At 37.1% G+C, this 17,888-nt stretch overlaps 1 protein-coding gene across 2 annotated transcripts in view; it reads left to right on the top strand.

Moving 5' to 3' along the window:
- CDH18 (cadherin 18) overlaps nt 1–17,148 on the top strand; it is a 254,107-nt gene extending 236,959 nt beyond the window's left edge. The window contains exons 12-13 of one of the 2 annotated variants that reach the window (XM_064506877.1): nt 8,388–8,639; nt 10,165–17,148. In XM_064506877.1, the coding sequence (XP_064362947.1) occupies nt 8,388–8,639; nt 10,165–10,655 (743 nt within the window). In that variant the 3' untranslated portion in view covers nt 10,656–17,148. Of the gene's footprint in view, nt 1–8,387; nt 8,640–10,152 lie in introns of both variants that reach the window. The other variant, XM_064506876.1, reaches the window with a different exon arrangement.
- Nucleotides 17,149–17,888: the final 740 nt, after the last annotated feature.

The raw sequence follows: 17,888 nt of genomic DNA, 5'->3' as shown, positions 1-17,888 counted from the left end.
CAGATTTCCTGGACTATAAGTTTTGGTGCAGAGGCTGTGCAAGTTCACCCAGCTGTGCCAATAAGATTTGTACATACCCTTACCTTAATAAATTGAGACTGCTGACTTCTGAAAATAGACAGGTAAAGCTTACCTTACTTTGAAGGAAGAGCAGTTCCCTTTAGAATGCTTAGCATTTGTTTTCCTCTCATTTTATTTCTCCAGGACAAAGGTTTTATTTCTCGTAAATCTTTGCAGTTTTATTTTTTCCCTCTGCTTGTTTTTATCAAAGTTTTGGCTTTCTGAAAATTGCCCAGTGAAGGAGAATATTCTGAAGCTGGAACAAAGGTAGACTGATTTTATAATACTATCCCTTTCAGCATTCTTTTTGGTTAATATTATGTCATAGGATATTTTAATATCCACGGAAGTAAAGGCCTGCTTTTATATAAAATCTAGAGCAAATCTATTTGAGTTCAGTGGCATCTCTTTAAAACCAAATTTGTAATGTGTTCATCCACTAATGCCTGTGATGCTAATTAACATTTTTTCCATTTTACAGATGGAAACTGAGTCATAAAAGAATCAGGTTTTTTTGGCTTTTGCTGTTATTTAGGAAGAGAACAACCTCCAGAGAGCAGTTCACCCCATCCCAGCATGAATTTCCTTGAGGACGTTTCTCTTAATTTCTCTTACACACGTTCCTGATATGTGTACTCATCTCCTACCATATTGCACAAGAAATCTGTGACAGGGAAGTGAACTGATTTTAGGCCTTTAAAATTGCAAATAAGCACGCCTGATAGCAGATCTTCATTCAGAGTCTTAGTTGCTCTAGGGCATCTGAAATGGCATTAAAAGAAGTCACTGTTTGAATTCCACCCTTTTCAATCAACATAAATGGGAAACAACTACACAGTTCCTGCCTTTGTTTACATCAAAGTCATATGCTTTCTCGGTTTATATGGTACTGCAAGTTACTACTGCCCTGTCAATGAAATATCATCCTGTGGAGAGCACAAGTTACAACTGTAGGAGAACTACACAGAAGAGAGAAAATGGAATGATGTTTGAGAAATGCAGAGATAACGTTTTACATGGTGACTGTAAATAGGTTGTACACTAATTTGAGTAGATATTGCAGAATCAAAATGTAGAAGTAAAAGGGGATTTTTTTTGCAGATACAAGACAGAAACTAACTTAAAAGCCGTATACAATAACTACTGGAAAGCTTGGCTTTCTCGAAATAGGGAATTGTTTCTTGAAATAGGAAGATAGCTACTGTAGAGGGAGACGTTTAGCTTTCTCAAGACTGTGGATATCTTTGATCTTGTTTTGATTAAAAAAGTTGAATCCAAGGTTGACCAGAAGGACAAGATAGTGCATGGCATATAGGTTCTTCTTATGTTTGTTTTCAGTGGTGCTACCTGTTGGCATTTCACAAACCAACCCATAAGCAAATAACTATGTTTCAGGCCCCGAAAGTCTGCTGTATTGCTTTGTATTTTTGCTACCCAGTGAACTAGAAAGAAAGCCCGTTGGCAACAGCTTTGAAACCAGCATGAAAGAAAAAAATATTTCCCAGAGTTATCAGTAAAGAAATGAAACAGAAATGCCTTTCAATGTTGTCCCACATAAACAAATTAAAACTATTCTCACTTTAGAAATATAAGACAGGCAAATCACTCCAATATATTTTGTTTTGGTTTTAATTAATTATGACTTCAGCAAATGTATAAAAGTTGAATTGCTGATTTAAGCAGAGCTGAGAAGCAAATTAAAACATGCCTAAAGCTATAAGCAGGGGTTTTTTGCTTCCATTTCTCTTTTGCCTGCCTGTAATTTATAATGTGTCAAAAGAATTCTCAAATTGTGAATAATAAATAAATTAGTATCCTCCAAAGTGGTCCAGTAGTCACCTTCCATGGTGTTATCATTGTATCTCTGCTTCTTTGATTTTCCTTCATTTCTTTTCTTAGTTCAGGAGCTCAATATAAAAAGGCAGAGATGATGGGAAAGAGGAATGTGATAACAGCCTTGTGTATGGTTTGCAGTCTGGCTTCATAGACTAGTTCATCTTCAGAGAGTGAAGAGCTGCTGCATTAGAGCCATGCAGAATTTCCTATATGTAACCTCAAACCCAGCTGAGATGAATCTTAAATTCTAACTTGCCATGTTTGCAAAGGACAGCCCAAATGTGAGAAAGTTTAACAATCGTGTACTGGGGCAATGTGCACAACAGGGAATGTGATAAATTTTGTTAACCTACGTTGGAGCTGTTAATTTTCCCATAGCAGTCAGTGCTTTAATCTCCAGCAAGTCCTAGTTCTTATCATACTTCTCAGAGATGAAATTCACAGTTTAAATCTATTGAGAGATAAAAAGAGCTTTCCTTCTGGGCCTAGAAAAATCACATCTATAGTTCTTATCTAATGCTATTGTTGCTCTCCTATGCACCTGTCTTCCCTGCCTATCTGCTGTATCTGTTTGCAGGTGTCAAAGAAACTTGTCCATTATCCTCCTCTCTCTCAAACTAGCTTTGTTGATGTAGCATAGTGGGGAGGGGTTTAATTTCCCTCAGTAAACCCTTTCCTAGGTTATCAGAATCTGCCTTTGTATTCAGCTGTCTTTAGCTTTGGCAGTTTGTGGGATTTTTTTATTTAATGCTAAGTTTCTTGTCTTAAAAATTGTTCTCCTTCTACTTCCCCTCTCAGTAGGTCTTCCAGCAGTTTTTGATGAGGAAAGTGAACAATTTAATTAAAGCATAGAAAGTTAAAACACATCAGAATAACTGTCAGGATGCAGTTGGAATTGCAGTTTGGCTAAACTTTTGTTATCTATTCATTTTGCTGGCATACCCTTCTATTGTCCTCAAGAATAGAACTCTGACTAGGACGTAAGAGACATGATTTCTGTTTTATGCCAATGTCATTAGCTTTGGTCATTGGCCACTATCCTTGGTTCTTAGTGACTTTCAAAAAATCTTAGCCTGTTTCCTTCTCTGTAAAAATGTTAGTGATCTCATTTGTAAAATATTTTAAAAGATTTAATGAGGAAGAACACCACATAAGAGCTAGAATTCTTTCCCATTATTTACACACAGACATACACACTATATGTAACTCTTATTATTGTAATAGTGAGAATTAGAATTTTTGATGATAATGGGAACAGAGAATTTCCATGCCAGTACCTGAAAGCTTATGACCATGCTTTTTACTTGTATACAAATTTGTGGAATTGTACTGAAGGAGAAGTTTTACACAGTTTCTTTGAGAATCATTATAGTTGTGTATGTTAGAAAATATCCTCCATACCTGTAATGAAAAGTCTGTTTCTACAGAACTGTAGTTATTACTCAGAGAATACAAATACCACAGATCAACCATGACCACATTTATTTTGATGCCATCAAATTTGATTCCAGCTACATCTTTGCTTAAGATTGTCTCATATTAATATTTACTTTTACAAAGTCGAAGCGTTACAAGAAAAAAAGTCTTATTTTTGCCAGTTTTTATTTGTAACATGCAACATAAAATTGTAAGTTTCACGGGCCAAATCATCCCGTACACACACTATGCATGTTTTAAATACAGCTCTTTCAAGATTTTGTCACTATAACCTTAGAATTGTCCACTTTGTCTGTGTTTTCAAGTTGATCTTTTTGTTTTATTTTTCTTGCAGTTTTGATTTTTGTCCTTGCAGTATTTTCCCCATCTGTCCACAGTTAGGCTTATAACGTACCAGTGCTTACATCTCAGTGTTCTTTCCTCTGCAGCTTTGCCAATAATCTTTTATGCTTAAATCCTTTCATTACTGCTAGGTTGCTACAGAAGTCATCTGTGACTTAAACCTTTCTTGCTCAGTTTTTCTTTGTTACATTAGGTATATGATCTTTTTCTTTTCAGCCTGCATTTTCGTGCCTGCTTCTGTAGCTGTATAGTGATACTGGATCACTCTGTGTTAGATTTATGCCAGAGGAGAAATGGAGGAGGTTATGCTTTTCTGCTCAGATTTGAATACTGGGTCTTCCTTGGATATAGGCCCAGGAAGATTCATGTAAACCAGTTTTAATGGGATTTTCTTACTTATACAGACAAGATAGCTGAACTGAAATGTTTGGAGCTTATAGAAAATGTAACAACAGAAATAACAAAACATATTAAGCAGAAATAAAGGAATATTCTTATTATCAGTAATAGCACTTGCTGTCACCTTTTAGAGTTAGCTGTATAAGACCTGAGGATTTTTCTTTTGGGATGAAAGACATGACGTATGTTAATATTAATGCTTCGCTCATGGATATGGTATTACTTGTTACCAATAGGAAACTACATTTCAAGCTGAGTCCTTGAGCATATCCTTAGTTTTTTAATGTATTATTTCTAGATAACTTTGTTGTGTGATTGTCATCTCCTCATTTAGTTGTACCATGAAATATAATTCTCCTTAGGACTGCACGTCTTTGAAACTGCTTTCTCTTTGTGTTGATAAGTGCACTGCCTTAAAAAGTGCATCTGGGAGTGTTACACTTCTCTAATGACCTCAGTGGGATTTCTGGGTCACTGGTAATGGTTAGACTTTGGGGTTTTTTGTGTCAGTATAAGTGCTGAGGAAAAAACAAAAGCAAGAACAGCTACCCACAAAGAAAAACAGGACTGAGACTGCTTTCAGCACTGAGGCCTAGTAACACAGACTGACTCCGCGTACACTACATAGCACTTGGCCTTTTATCTCCTGTGGGCCCCAGGTGGTACCCAGTGGAGCTCAGATATCATTATTATGTTTTTTTTCTGTTCCAATTTTATGAAATAATGTGAAAGCTGTAGTGCAGCCCAACACAGCAGTGTTATCATGGCATGAAACGGAGGCTATGTGCTGCAGGGAGTGCAGCACAAGGGCATTTAGGGATGCTTAAGGTGTGCAGGCTGCTGGAATAGTGTTGGAGCACTATTTAAAGGGGAAGGAGACAAACCTGATGCACTCCTGTCCATACTGCATTTTGGAAAGGGTCCTTGGTGTATGTTCTTACTCAAACTACAGTTGGGTATTATCTGAGAGAGTTCCTGCTGGCCCAAAGGCATACCAGGGAGTCAGCATCCTCCCTGGTGCTGAACATTTAGCAGTGGTCCAGTGTTCAAACTCACTCTCCAGTCTTGTCTTGTTTAACAGCCTGCAAGTGCAGGAGATGAAAAGAAAGTGGTAGTGATGAGCTCTGTTAATACACTGTAATGAGTTGCACTTCAAGGAGGGGAACCAATTATAAATTGGATGCTGAACAACTAGAAAGTCAGCAGAGTTCTTCATGCATGTGGCGGAGGTGATGATGAAGATTTTTTCTGAGCACAGAAAGGCAGGAGCAGAAGTCGTCACTGTGTATATGTACTGAGAACATTAACTTATTTTTATGTAAAATAATGTATTCAGGTTTTGGGGGGAAAAAAGGGCAAAGTGCATTTTGCAACATAAAGTAGCAGAAAGATAGAACAGCTGCTTATCTTAACTTCTGATTAAATGAACGCATGTGCTGAAAAATTAAAAAAAATATAAGCAATCTATCTGCTTGTAATCTGTGTTCCTTAAGATTATCTCCTTGTCTTATGAGTAATTTAAAATAAGCCATCGAGACTGTTTGTGTACTGCATTTAATTAAAAGTAGAAAGCCATGAATGTCTCAAAGAATAAGCTGGTCCAAATCTTGTCAAATCAGACTTGTGAATCTTCCGTATAGTTTAGAATTAAACTGGCAGAGCCTAGGAAGTGCCATGGGTGAGCACAGTCTATAATTATGGACTTAAGGTCACTGCTTATGCTGCTGTAGGGATGAATTTTCTTTATACAGGAAGTGCAGTCTGAATTTCAGTGATATCCAGCTTTATTTTTTCAGTCAGGTGACACAATTATAACAAAACAATTTGCCACATAAATTGATTGCAGAATAATGTGGAAATCATTTATTTCATAACAATAAGATAATGAAGAATCTCAGCATTATTGAGAACACCACAATATATTTTTATAAGGTTTCACAGGCCCAGATTTAGCAATATGTAGAAGAGCTAAGGCTTAACAGAATTTTTATAAGAATGAAAGTAATATTTCTTGCTTTTGATATACTTTAGATTGTGGAATCATTTCCACAACCCTGTGTCAAATGCAAACACAAATTTACTATATATCTTATCATCACATCTGTTCTGGGCTTCTTTTGTGGATTATTGAAAACACACTTGCATTTTAGTGGGGGGGGGGGGGGGTACGCACACAGTATCTGGCAACTGGGCAAGGAAAAGAGTGTGTTCTACCAAAAGTATTTTATAACCTCTATGCAAATATCATTTCCACAATGTGACAGTGTTGTTCTTTGTCAGATTGTTTCAGATAGAAGAATTATCTATTCCTGTCATTTTGGTTTTAGTAAGGCTCTGTAAATGGAATGAGTGAATACAAATGTCATTTTAAGTGGCCGGTGTCTTGCATCTGAAGAGAAAGCTATCATGAAGTTCAAGTGTGAATCCTCAAAAATATACCTTGACCTAAACAGCTAGAAGGGGACTTCAGGGGCCAATTGCAAAACAAAATCATATTTTGCACACACTGGAAAAGAAAAGAACAAAACTTACTGAGTTCCTAACCGACTCACCATGCTGGAGCTTTCCAAGAAGATAAGTATAGAAGATGCAGAAGAAAGTCTAACAAAATGTGAATGCAGCAGAACCTGATGCTCATTTCTCGGCTCAGCCACATGGTTCCTTTGTGATCTTGCGCAAGGGTAACACTTCCCACCTCGTATGAATCACTCATGTGAAATCTGTTACCAAGTGTATTGTGTTATGGTATGATGCTGATGGGGCTGTGATACCATCTTTTCCCAGTACCACTATCAGGTAATAGACAAAAGCAAAATATAGAGTGAAGTGAGTTAAAATAAATGCTTTAAAATCTGCCGCAGAGCTTGACAGAAGATATGGTGTAAAGAGTTGTTATCTGGTAAACAGTTTGCATGCAGTTAAACAAAAGCTAGCCCCTCTTCCCCTGCAAGTTCATGTATATGCATGGGCAGTAACCAGTCCTATGGCCTAGAGGATACCACACTAGCTGTAATGTTGCACAAATTTTCATGTAGCTCCATGGACTTCATTTTTTCCTAGATTATGAGAAATGCATTTAATGCTGTAGCTATAGTTGTAAGTAAAAAGGAAAAGTTTTCTATTCCATATATAATTGGAAGAAGACCTTAGTAGATATATTGTATTTTTGCATCTATCACCCCTGCATTTTTTGTTAAAAAATTCGAAACCGACAACCGTGCAGTTTGGAATCTATATGATTGTTATGCATGTGGAAGTAGTAGGGGAGGAAAGCTCTTTTCTTCCAATAACTCCCGTCCCATTTCCCAGTCCCCATTGCCCTCTTTTGGCAACTCCTTCTGTCTGTAATTTCTCATTGTCTCTAGTTTTGTTTGTTTAGGTTATCTGAGGACTCTTGTACAAGTGCCAGTACTTTTATAGTGGTGGAAACAAACTGAAATGAAGTGTTATGCATACAACAGTACAATATATCTAAATATTACTGTAGCATTTCTTCCCATCCACTCTCTTTATGCCCCTTAGCTTCCTGGAGTTGAAGGAGCATGAGTGGCAGCTTATTTTTTTATAGTTGTGCAGTCTTCATCTTAAATTAGTGCCCCTAGATGCTCTGGCACTGTGCATGAATTAAACATTAGTATTCTCATTGACTGTAATATATGGCAGATGGACCTGTAGGTGACATAAAGGTGACAAAATTTTACATCACTTTCTCTCCCCTCACCTTGCCTTTCTACAATCTTCACCAGTTTAGAACCTCTAGTATCTACTCCCTTTCACTTCATCTCCTTCTTCATCCTGACCTTGCCACAGCATGAGTTTTTGGCCGTTGTCTGTTCTTTCAAATATTCTCTGAAAGATCACTTGAGTTATGAAACCTATCACAAGCAGTGAAGTATGGAAGTCTTGCTCTGACTTTTACTAAAGACGTTTTAACATTATTCTGAGACAGGAGAATAGTTTATGTGTGGAGGAATTCCATGTATTCCCATTTACAGGTGTCCATACACTGCCAACGTGGGATTAAAACATTTGCAAACTTGGCCCAGAATGTTTATCAAAGTTCATTTGGACTATAAAGACATGTACATGAGCTTAAATGATCTTATTTACATAACGCTAGTTACTCTCCCCTGCTTCCCTGTTTTCCTCCATCGGCCACAGATGCTTTCCGACAAGTTTTAATTCTAGATTGTACATTTTCACAGATTAAGACTGTCCAGTTTGAACATGCCTGATGCTTCTATTGCATGGGAAACAAACCCTCAGTAACACTTTTCCTTTATGACGATGATATTCTGCTTTTGATATTGTAGATAACACAGCCAGTATCCTGACAAGACGAAGGAGGTACAGTCGAACCACTCAAGATGTCTACTACCTCCCAGTTTTGATTTCTGATGGTGGAACACCGCCTCTTAGCAGCAGCACCACTGTCACCATTAGGGTTTGCGCATGTGAAAGAGATGGACGCGTGAGGACTTGCCATGCCGAAGCCTTCCTCTCCTCTGCTGGCTTGAGCACAGGAGCTCTAATTGCAATCCTGCTCTGTGTTGTCATTCTTCTTGGTAAGCCATTTTTAGTGTTAAGAACTGCTATCCTTCCTCTAGCTCTCTGAATGTGACAGGGCAGAAATTTTTAATATGATATGTTTTTGCACCAGGGGCTTCCTGGTAGTAGGAGGTAATTAGAAACACATAGCTGTGATTAGGATGGAAAAGGTTGAGCTAAAATTAATAGGAAAAAATGCCTTTAAAGTAAATTCATGGATATCTGGAATCCACCAGAAATAATTTTTCAGAGGTTATCAAGTAATTAGCACTGCAGATCTTTCTTCTGTAATTTGGAAAGATTTCAAAAAAACACTGACTCAAATTCTATGTCTAGAACAGTTTGAAAAATTATGGAAAGGAGATGAGGAAAGCTTTTTGAAATACATTACACTGTAAGAAGCACCATTAGCACTGTACAAAAGCCATTTCTTATTTACCTTTGTGGGATGAGCTGATAGCAATGCACAACAGAATCCCCAGGGGCAAGGGACATACGAGACAATAAGATGACTCCATTAGATAAATGTCCTTGGAACTGCATTTTCTCTAGATTTTTTTTTTGTTTTGCCCATGCCTATTTGAATGTTACCCATTAGTTAATATTCTTTTGGCAGAGGCACAACTTGCTGTAACATATCCTTGTACTATTCATGTGCCTTTCTGCATTCTAATAGAGGTGGCGAAAATAATGGATTTGCAGTGTGACCCACATACTAGGGTATTTTGAGTTTTTTCTCTGAAGTCTTTGTGTTTTCTAAAGACTACTTTCATCATAGGTTACTTCAGAATTTGTGGTTTTTTACAAAGCATTTTAAAATATACAGTAATGCATTTACTTTATAATTTATCTTTTATCATACAATATTGCACATTCATAAGGAAAAAAATGAACCTTTCAAATATACAGTGAATATTGATTTTAATGAACCATTGAAAGCCCTTAAGAATGTTTCTGAAAAATCTCAGCCTTAGGTACTCACTTCTCATTTAACTGAAAGTATGTTATCCTCTTTTATGTCCTTCATGAGGTTCTTCTGTGGATTTCGTTACTGGCTCAAGAAACCCCAGCAGTTCCTACAAAGCAGGCATACACAAAAACTCCCAGGCTGTGCTGGGAGTTTGTAGTTTCACTATATCACTCTAGCCATTCTTAATTTTCCCCTTAATTGTGTGGCCTCTACCTGTTGCACTTCAGCAGGATGCTGTCTCAAAATGTGCTAGTATAGATTTCAGGGGTGCTTTCCAGGCATACAGTAATCTGTCTTCATATAACAAATTACACAACAAAAACATTGCTCACTTAGAGCTAGAACTAGGCTCTTTCAAAATTTGAAAACTTTGGGGGCCTGTTATTACAGACGTATGCCTAACCTAATGATACTACAGTTCGAGGCCAGCATAATGTCAGAATACCCATATTAGCACAAAGGTGTTACACCTCTGTATTCATGGTTTGGTATCTGTTATTTCTGTAACATATATCTGCTTACTTCAAACATAAACTTTAAACTTAATCTAATATCTGCAGTTTTCTCTTTAGCAATTGTGGTCCTTTTCATCACCCTAAGACGTAGCAAGAAGGAGCCCTTGATCATTTCAGAAGAAGACGTCCGGGAAAATGTTGTCACGTATGATGATGAGGGTGGTGGAGAAGAAGACACTGAAGCATTTGACATCACAGCACTGCGAAATCCATCAGCTGCTGAGGAGCTAAAATATCGGAGGGATATTCGTCCTGAAGTGAAGCCCGTGCCCAGACATCAGCCCTCTTCAAGCCTTGACAGTATAGATGTTCAGGAATTCATTAAACAAAGACTGGCAGAGGCTGATCTGGACCCCAGCGTGCCTCCATATGACTCCCTACAGACATACGCCTATGAGGGTCATAGATCAGAAGCTGGCTCTATCAGCTCTCTAGATTCAGTGACAACACACTCTGACCAGGATTATAATTACCTTGGAGACTGGGGGCCTGAGTTTAAGCAGCTAGCTGAACTCTATGGGGAAATAGAATCAGAAAGAACAACTTAGTTGTAATTCTAAGAACAGAGAAGTTCCTCGACAACTGGAGATATAAGAACAGCACCAGTAACAATAAATGAATACCGCACTTGGAACTGAACAAGTTGTACACAGTTACTGTAGAAACAAGTGCCCTTTTCATATTTGAAGCTGGGTTCTTCAATTGGAAGAAAGTCAAATTTTGAAAAATACAGAAAAAATAAGCTATTGTCCCTTGTGTATATTTTTTAATTGCTCAATAAAGTCCGTGGTACCGTATCTGTAACAATACCTAAAGTAAGCCAAGCAATGACATCTTTATTGCAATATGCTTAACATCTCAGAGCTACTACAGTAAGTCATGCCTGTTTAGGAAGATAGCTCATGGAAGAGCAAATCTATTGCAGATGGTTGTGACATTGCATTTCTAGCTGTTCTCTAGGCCTTGTTTGATCCCAGTATGTGGTAGCCAATGGGGTTTCCTACCAATGTGAGAAGTCCTAGAAGTCTGTTCCTTTACAGAAGGAATATATTACAAATGTCTTCTCAAATAAACAGTATGTTGTTATAGGCCCCTGTTTGCATCAATTTCATCTTACTGAATTAGCAGGTTACATTGAGAATATGTCATTTCATTATATTCTTCATAGTCTTTTCCTCCCTAGCCAGCTAATGGAGCAAGGGCATAATTAGCTGTGTGAGCCAACATGGCTCCAGCCCATAATCCCAGGCCTGCTCTGTTCCTGAGCGCTAGAGGAACTGTTGTGTCTAGCATGTGAGTGCTTTTTCTTTTTGTCTTTTCACAGGAATATCATTCATCTAACTGGAATGGGTCCGAAGTATTCTTTATGCAGCGAAGCAGATGAAGCATGGGCTCTTTCAATAAGAACAGCAATGGCAGTACCATTAAACTATGCAGTTGCTTGCTTCACTGTGCTTCACTTAGGTCAATAGATGATGCTTTTGAAGTCTTCTGCTGCTTTGAGTCCAGAAGCTACAACAGTTAATTGATGGCCCAGAGTTCATAATTGTAATGTCTCTCTATTTCCAAGTGTGACTAAAAGCAAAATAGAGCTGCTGGTAAGATACTGGAATAGAGATGATTGAAACAACAAGGAATTTAAGATGATGTTGCTTCTTAATTTTGACTTCAATTTGATTTAGTTCAATTAATTTCTGTCAATGTAATTTCTCTCTAAGCAAGCTTTTTTCTCCTTGTTTCAAGCATTATGAGAACAGGAATATATTTTAAGTCAGTTGAGGGAGGAAAAATTAAATGTAGAAGTGCCATTACTGGGGTTTCTATTGATCCCATCTGTTAGTAATTTCTTAGCATTGCAGAACTTGTTCCTTAGGCTGCTTAACACCTATTTATGAATTTTTTACTCTGTGGACCGGTGTGGAGTAGTAACAGATCTGTACACTCCACTAGATTCCTCCCTATGCATCTAAGGTGTTGCTTTCCTTCAGCTTAGAAGAGAAGGGAGTGCCTCTTTCTCAGGGCAGGATCTGACCTGTGGTGGGCCACACAAGTGAACCAGAATTGTATTTAACCTTTCCTTCTTTACTGTATGGGGGTAGGGGCCAGAGGCAGGTGCCACGTGTGACTGGAATGTTGCATCAACCCATTTGAAATTAATCTTACTTTGAGGATTTTTATTTATTAAGCACTCCCTGTGATTTTGTTGATTCCTTTTGGTTTACACAGCTTGCTGAAAAGTAAGCAGGTAGCTTTGAGAGAAACTTTTCAAACTCCAGAAAGTATTTGTTGCACTGTACTTCCAGAATTGTTTTTTACCACACTGTTTTTTCTGTGTTCTTTTCCCAAAATGAAACAAATGAATTTGTGTAAAACATGTAACATATAGTAACCTACAACTTTAAAAAAAGAATTACAAGCTTTGGGAACTTTGCCATTTGAAAATTTTAATGTTTCCCTTTCTGTCAACATCCAAACCTTCAAGGCAATTTAGAGGGGATAAAACCCCAAACCCTGAAGTGTTCTGCTCATGTGAAGGTATCTTAATAATCTGTGTTGTTCTGTCTTTTTTTAATTACCAAAAAGAGAAATCTTCCTAGAAATGCATTTAAGGAGATATTCTCATTATAGAGAAAAGTTTAACAGAGAAGCATCTGTTAATGCAGTGAGAGTTTTGCACAAGCTGAGAATGGTGAATGTATGTGAATTTTTTTTGGGGTAGAGTTAGTGTGTTCTGTCCCAAATGAAGCAACTACTAGTGCAGAATTTTGTGAGGAGAAATTTCCTTCTGCTTTAGATCACACTTGCTTTATGCCAACATCTCAAATTTTATGCTATACGAATAGAGTGATGAGATGAAAACATTGACAATTTCAACATTTGTAGTACCATGGGCCCCAATACTTGGTACCACATATGATGAAACTGCATTCATATTATAGTTTTGAGACCCAGATACTAGTTATATTTATGTCTCTTCCTCCACTCCTACACCCACTTAGGCAAAATTGACTGTATTTTGTGCTTAAGTGGTATTTCAGACATTAGCTTCTTTTTATTTGCATCATAGAACATTGAGGTTTAAAGCCAGGAGAAGCTAAGTGCAGTGACAAAGCAAATACTTCTTAGGCTCGTGTTCTGATTAAGTTAATGAGGGAAAAGGAGGTCATATTTCATAGAAATAGGAATCCCCCTTTCATCATTTGTCATGTTCTCTCTACCTTTGCTGCTGCCCAACACAAGTATTGTACGCACAGCCCCGGGAATCCTGCGTCATTGCAGTTCCGCAGCATTATCAAGACTCTGCTTCACTAATGCTGTGGTGTGTCCTGTTTGATATGTCCTATCCACAGTGATCGCCAGATGTGCTTTTCTATCATGATAGATATCTGCATGCTTGCTATGCTTACTGTCTCTTACTCAAATACACATCACAGTGCCGTGTTGTTTGCATGACAAATACCAGAATATTAAATTTTCAGGGCCACAGAAAAAGGCCTCACATTGCAGAACAACAGGTTTGCAGATTTCTTCCCCTGATCCCACAAAATTTTCCTTTGTTCCTTCTTGTCCTAGGAACAAATTTAAACTATATTTGAGAATTTCTATGTCAACATTGATTAAACTGGAAAAAAACTAACAGTGTGTGTCATGGAAGCCACAATCATTTTGTTGCACTGTTGATTTAAACAAAGTGTGCATTCAGTGAAAGTATTCTGGGAAAATCTCTTCTAGTTTATGGTTAAGTCTGACTGTATGGACTGTGCTTAAAGTTTTCATGGATCTTTTGTATACTCACATTCTCAAATATTTTTCTCTTAGCCTATATAGTAATCCTGTTGCCATTTACCAATTAAATGCTGAAAACTGCCAGTTTTACTTAAACCAGAAGATGCTGAATAAAGTTAAATGCCACATAGAAGGGGGTGCTTAAGGGCTTTCTAATTTACAATATTATTTCTGCAACAGCTGTATAACTAATAATACATTTACACCCAATTAATTAGTCACATTACCTCAAACAAGCCCTCTTTCTTGCAACGGTGAGGGCACTCAGTATGTTATAATCTTGACAAGTCATCTGAGAAAATGGTTTGTGTAAGAATGAAAGTAAAGGTATATTGTCAGCCTAAAAAAAGTCAAGAAACGTGCCACCCCTAAAAGTCAATGAAGAGCTTGACTTCCAGCAGTATTAGATTAAGATCCATGCACTGAAAACAAATCAATTCGTTTATCAGTGTTGCCATGTATTACAGGCATATAGGAAACTGTGTAAATGTTGAACGTAATTTCACTGTTATGCACTTTATTTTTTGCATTTCTTCTTGGAAAATGAAAATAATTGTAAACGTTGTTTTCAAATTCTAATTTATGCAGTTGTTTTAAGTTGCAAATACTACAAGCTATGTGAAATTATTCTCACTGGCATTTAAAAGGAATTACAACATTTCTGTGATCTTAGGCTTTGTACAATTATCTTTTCAAAAAATCAAGATATCGGACCAGTCTGGAGTTAATCAAACTCCTAGTGTCACACAAAGGATAATAAAGGATATGTTCTAAATACAGAGGAGAATATGAAATTGTAATGCCTAGGGTAACTTTATGGATTATAAAGTGCTAAGACCTTGTACTTGCAGTACATCTAAGTATCACAGTGCATTCTAAGGAACATTAGGAGCAGTGTTGCAAGTATTGGGCCATCCTTATTTTTCCAAAGTCTCCAAAAATATATATATTTTTTAATGAGAGAGTAATGTATGTAATATTCTATTAAATTAGGTTACAAATACCTCCTTATGCAAGTGTTACTGTTAGAAATTGTTACATTTCCTTTTAATAAACAAAAGGGACAAAATCTTCTATTCGTATTTTTCAAATAAAATATGCTCTTTGCTATGGTGATGGGTTATTGTATTCCTCATCACAACTAGAACAACGGGTTATTTTCTCCTCGTGACTATATTTTATACTCACCAAAGTAATATAACCATCTAAAGGCACGGTTAGAATGAGATGTGATATAGCAGTATCAATGAGGTCAATGTCAGAAACAGTGTGGTAACTTTAAATAGATTTTAATGCCTGGCATATTCACTCAGTTGTGTCACTGTTTCAAAGACTATCTTACAAGATTATAACTACAGATGGGTTGGGAGAGAGAGAGACACTGAGAGCTACTTTGCAGCAGACTGCACTGTAACTGCTAAATAGTTCATTACTTTTACTTGTGGCAACTACTGAATCTGAAATACAGCATTTTAGGATGAATACATTACCCACATGAGTGAGTTAGGGAATTACATGTCTATGAATCCAGGTTGGTGGTAGTAGCCAAACGTGACACAGAATAGAAGAGGAAAAGCAGGCAAGGACATTCCTATTGATGCCCCTCAGGCATGCGTGGTACCTGGGTACATGAACCACTCCTCCTTTCTTGAGTAAATGAACAGGCTTTACCAATATCTTAGAAAATCCCAGTACCGTGGCTCACAAGCAGCTTGTTGCCTGTAAGACCCTCTTTCCCAGACTGGCAGAATTCAAAAATAAAGTTAAAGCTGACAGGAAAAGAAAATACAATTGCGTTATAGTACCCTACTTGCTCTGCTTTATTGCCTACAGGCCAATTTAGATTGGGTACCACTGTACTATGCAATTCTCACATGTGCCTCTGCATAGCCCAAGAAAAGCTTCTCATGACAAGACATCACTCAGCTGCAAGACAAGTACTGTTAGTCTGAATCTGAATGCAGGTTCAGGGGAGAAACCCGTGGTTTTTGATTTGGTCCTAATTTGAGGAGTTTTAACTTTTTAAAGAATGTTCATAAAGATGTTGGATCATCTTTCATGTCTTAGATCCACTGGACCTTTTAGCAAAGCTAAAAGCTTTTTATTATCCTCTTACATAGATAGATATTATCCTCTTATACGATTGTTAAATTAATTTTTAGGTTGCTGGAATGGAATGTAAAAAAATGGGTTATTTATATTTAGGTACAGAGAATCTTTGAAAGCTAGAAAACTTTGCTTGCAAGTTTTTCTAGACTTTTTCTGTGGCCTTCATGACTCTCTGTAGCACCTCAGTGTAATTCTTTGCAAAGCTCTCACACATCTCAACCTTTAATGAACCGACAGAAAACCTGGAAGAGCCAGCAAACAGTCTTTCTACACTAGCTGCCTCTGAATTTGCATTTTTAGCTTTGGAAGTACATGCACTAGAGCATATTATAGTCTGGGCAGTTGGTAATGGCAGAAACATCAACCTGCAAAGCAACCTTCAAAAGAAAAAAGGCGTGTTGGGATTAGGACTCCTGGAGGATTGTAGGGCGCACAGTGTTTGAAGGGGATTAGGTGCCTAGCCAACCCTTACCTGACAAATCACTGATTTTGAAACAAATGAGATTGCTCTTGGCTTTATTATGAAGGCTATATATTGTTTATTATCTGAATTAATGTCCATGTTCCATACTCAAAAGCAATTCTTTCCCATCTCGGCTGGAATGAGTCGAGAAAAAAGTGACTGAGGTAAATTTCAGCCCTCTTTTGAAGTCTAAGGCACAACATAGTTAACAACCTATTTTTACAATAGGATTCAGGTGGAGCAGAAAGCAAATACTGGTTGTGTCCAAAAAGTAAAATTTACTAAGCAATCTATTTTTTGTTTGTTTAGGCCTGTTGATTTAAAACAAAGCTTGAAATGCAAAGATGTATGAAAATAGGCACATCTCGATTATGCCATGATGACTATATTTGGATTTCTCAAAGAGAAATAAAAAGCAGCTCAAGATTTGTGCTATTTGCAACTTTTTTGAACTTACTCTTTCTGACAAGACTTGTGATTTCCAGTTAGTTTCAATGGTTTGTGCTAGATAAATTTTCTCTCAGGAAATGGTAACCTAGAGGAGAATGATGTGGATATTAAAATCTTTTTAATCTCTAGCTGCTATAATTGTTAAAAAAGAAAAAGACAAAAAAAAAAAAGAAAAGAAAAAAGCCTTTCTTCATGAAATGAATTGGATTATCAGCTCTGAAAAGCAAATTGCTTATGTATGATGTTGGTAATAACAAAAATAATATTTTTTTACTTTATTTCTTACCATAAAGAGTCAAATCAGAAATCGTAATGCCATTTCTTCTACTGAATGTCTCTAAAATCTTTCAAAATAGACATATAAGACTATCTCTATGAATGAGGAATCTCTTCAGTCCTATTTTGTCTGTCCTGAGACAGAGGTTTTTTGGAGAGAATTCTTTTTAAGCTAGGAGGCCAAGTGTGCTTCAAATGTTAACTAATTGAGTCCTATAACATCTGGATGTATAGGACCCCCTTTTCTGAAAGGGAGAAAGAAACCTGAGGCAAAGTAAGCACAATCCCTCAGATCTTGTGCATGGAACACAAGCTCAGACCCTCTAAGTAGATCTGAAACCGCTACCTCATATTTCTATCCTATGTAGTCTTATTAAAACAAAACAAAACAAAACAAAACAAAACAAAAAAATGCTCTAGCATTTGCCCTTATTTTCCAAATGAGCATTTAATGCATCTTTTATCATGTTTCATTCAATAATATTTTACTGTTTCAGTAGCACTGCCTAAGAAGTTTTTGACAAATTTGAAGGGTTTGCTCTTCTAATTTCCTCAAAACATTTAAGAAGTGAGTTCTGTTGATTTTTGATAAAAGGCCTATCAGGAAAGACTTCTTTTAATCGAGTCTAGAATCAAATTCTAATCAAGTGGGGGTCAAAGCGCTTTATGACAGATGTGAGAGACTGGCTTCAGAGCA

The sequence above is a fragment of the Dromaius novaehollandiae genome, chromosome 2, assembly GCF_036370855.1.
Source record: "Dromaius novaehollandiae isolate bDroNov1 chromosome 2, bDroNov1.hap1, whole genome shotgun sequence".
Lineage (NCBI taxonomy): Eukaryota > Metazoa > Chordata > Aves > Casuariiformes > Dromaiidae > Dromaius > Dromaius novaehollandiae.
The sequence above is the reverse complement of the archived record's forward strand: the minus strand, read 5'-3'. Positions and strand labels throughout refer to the sequence as shown.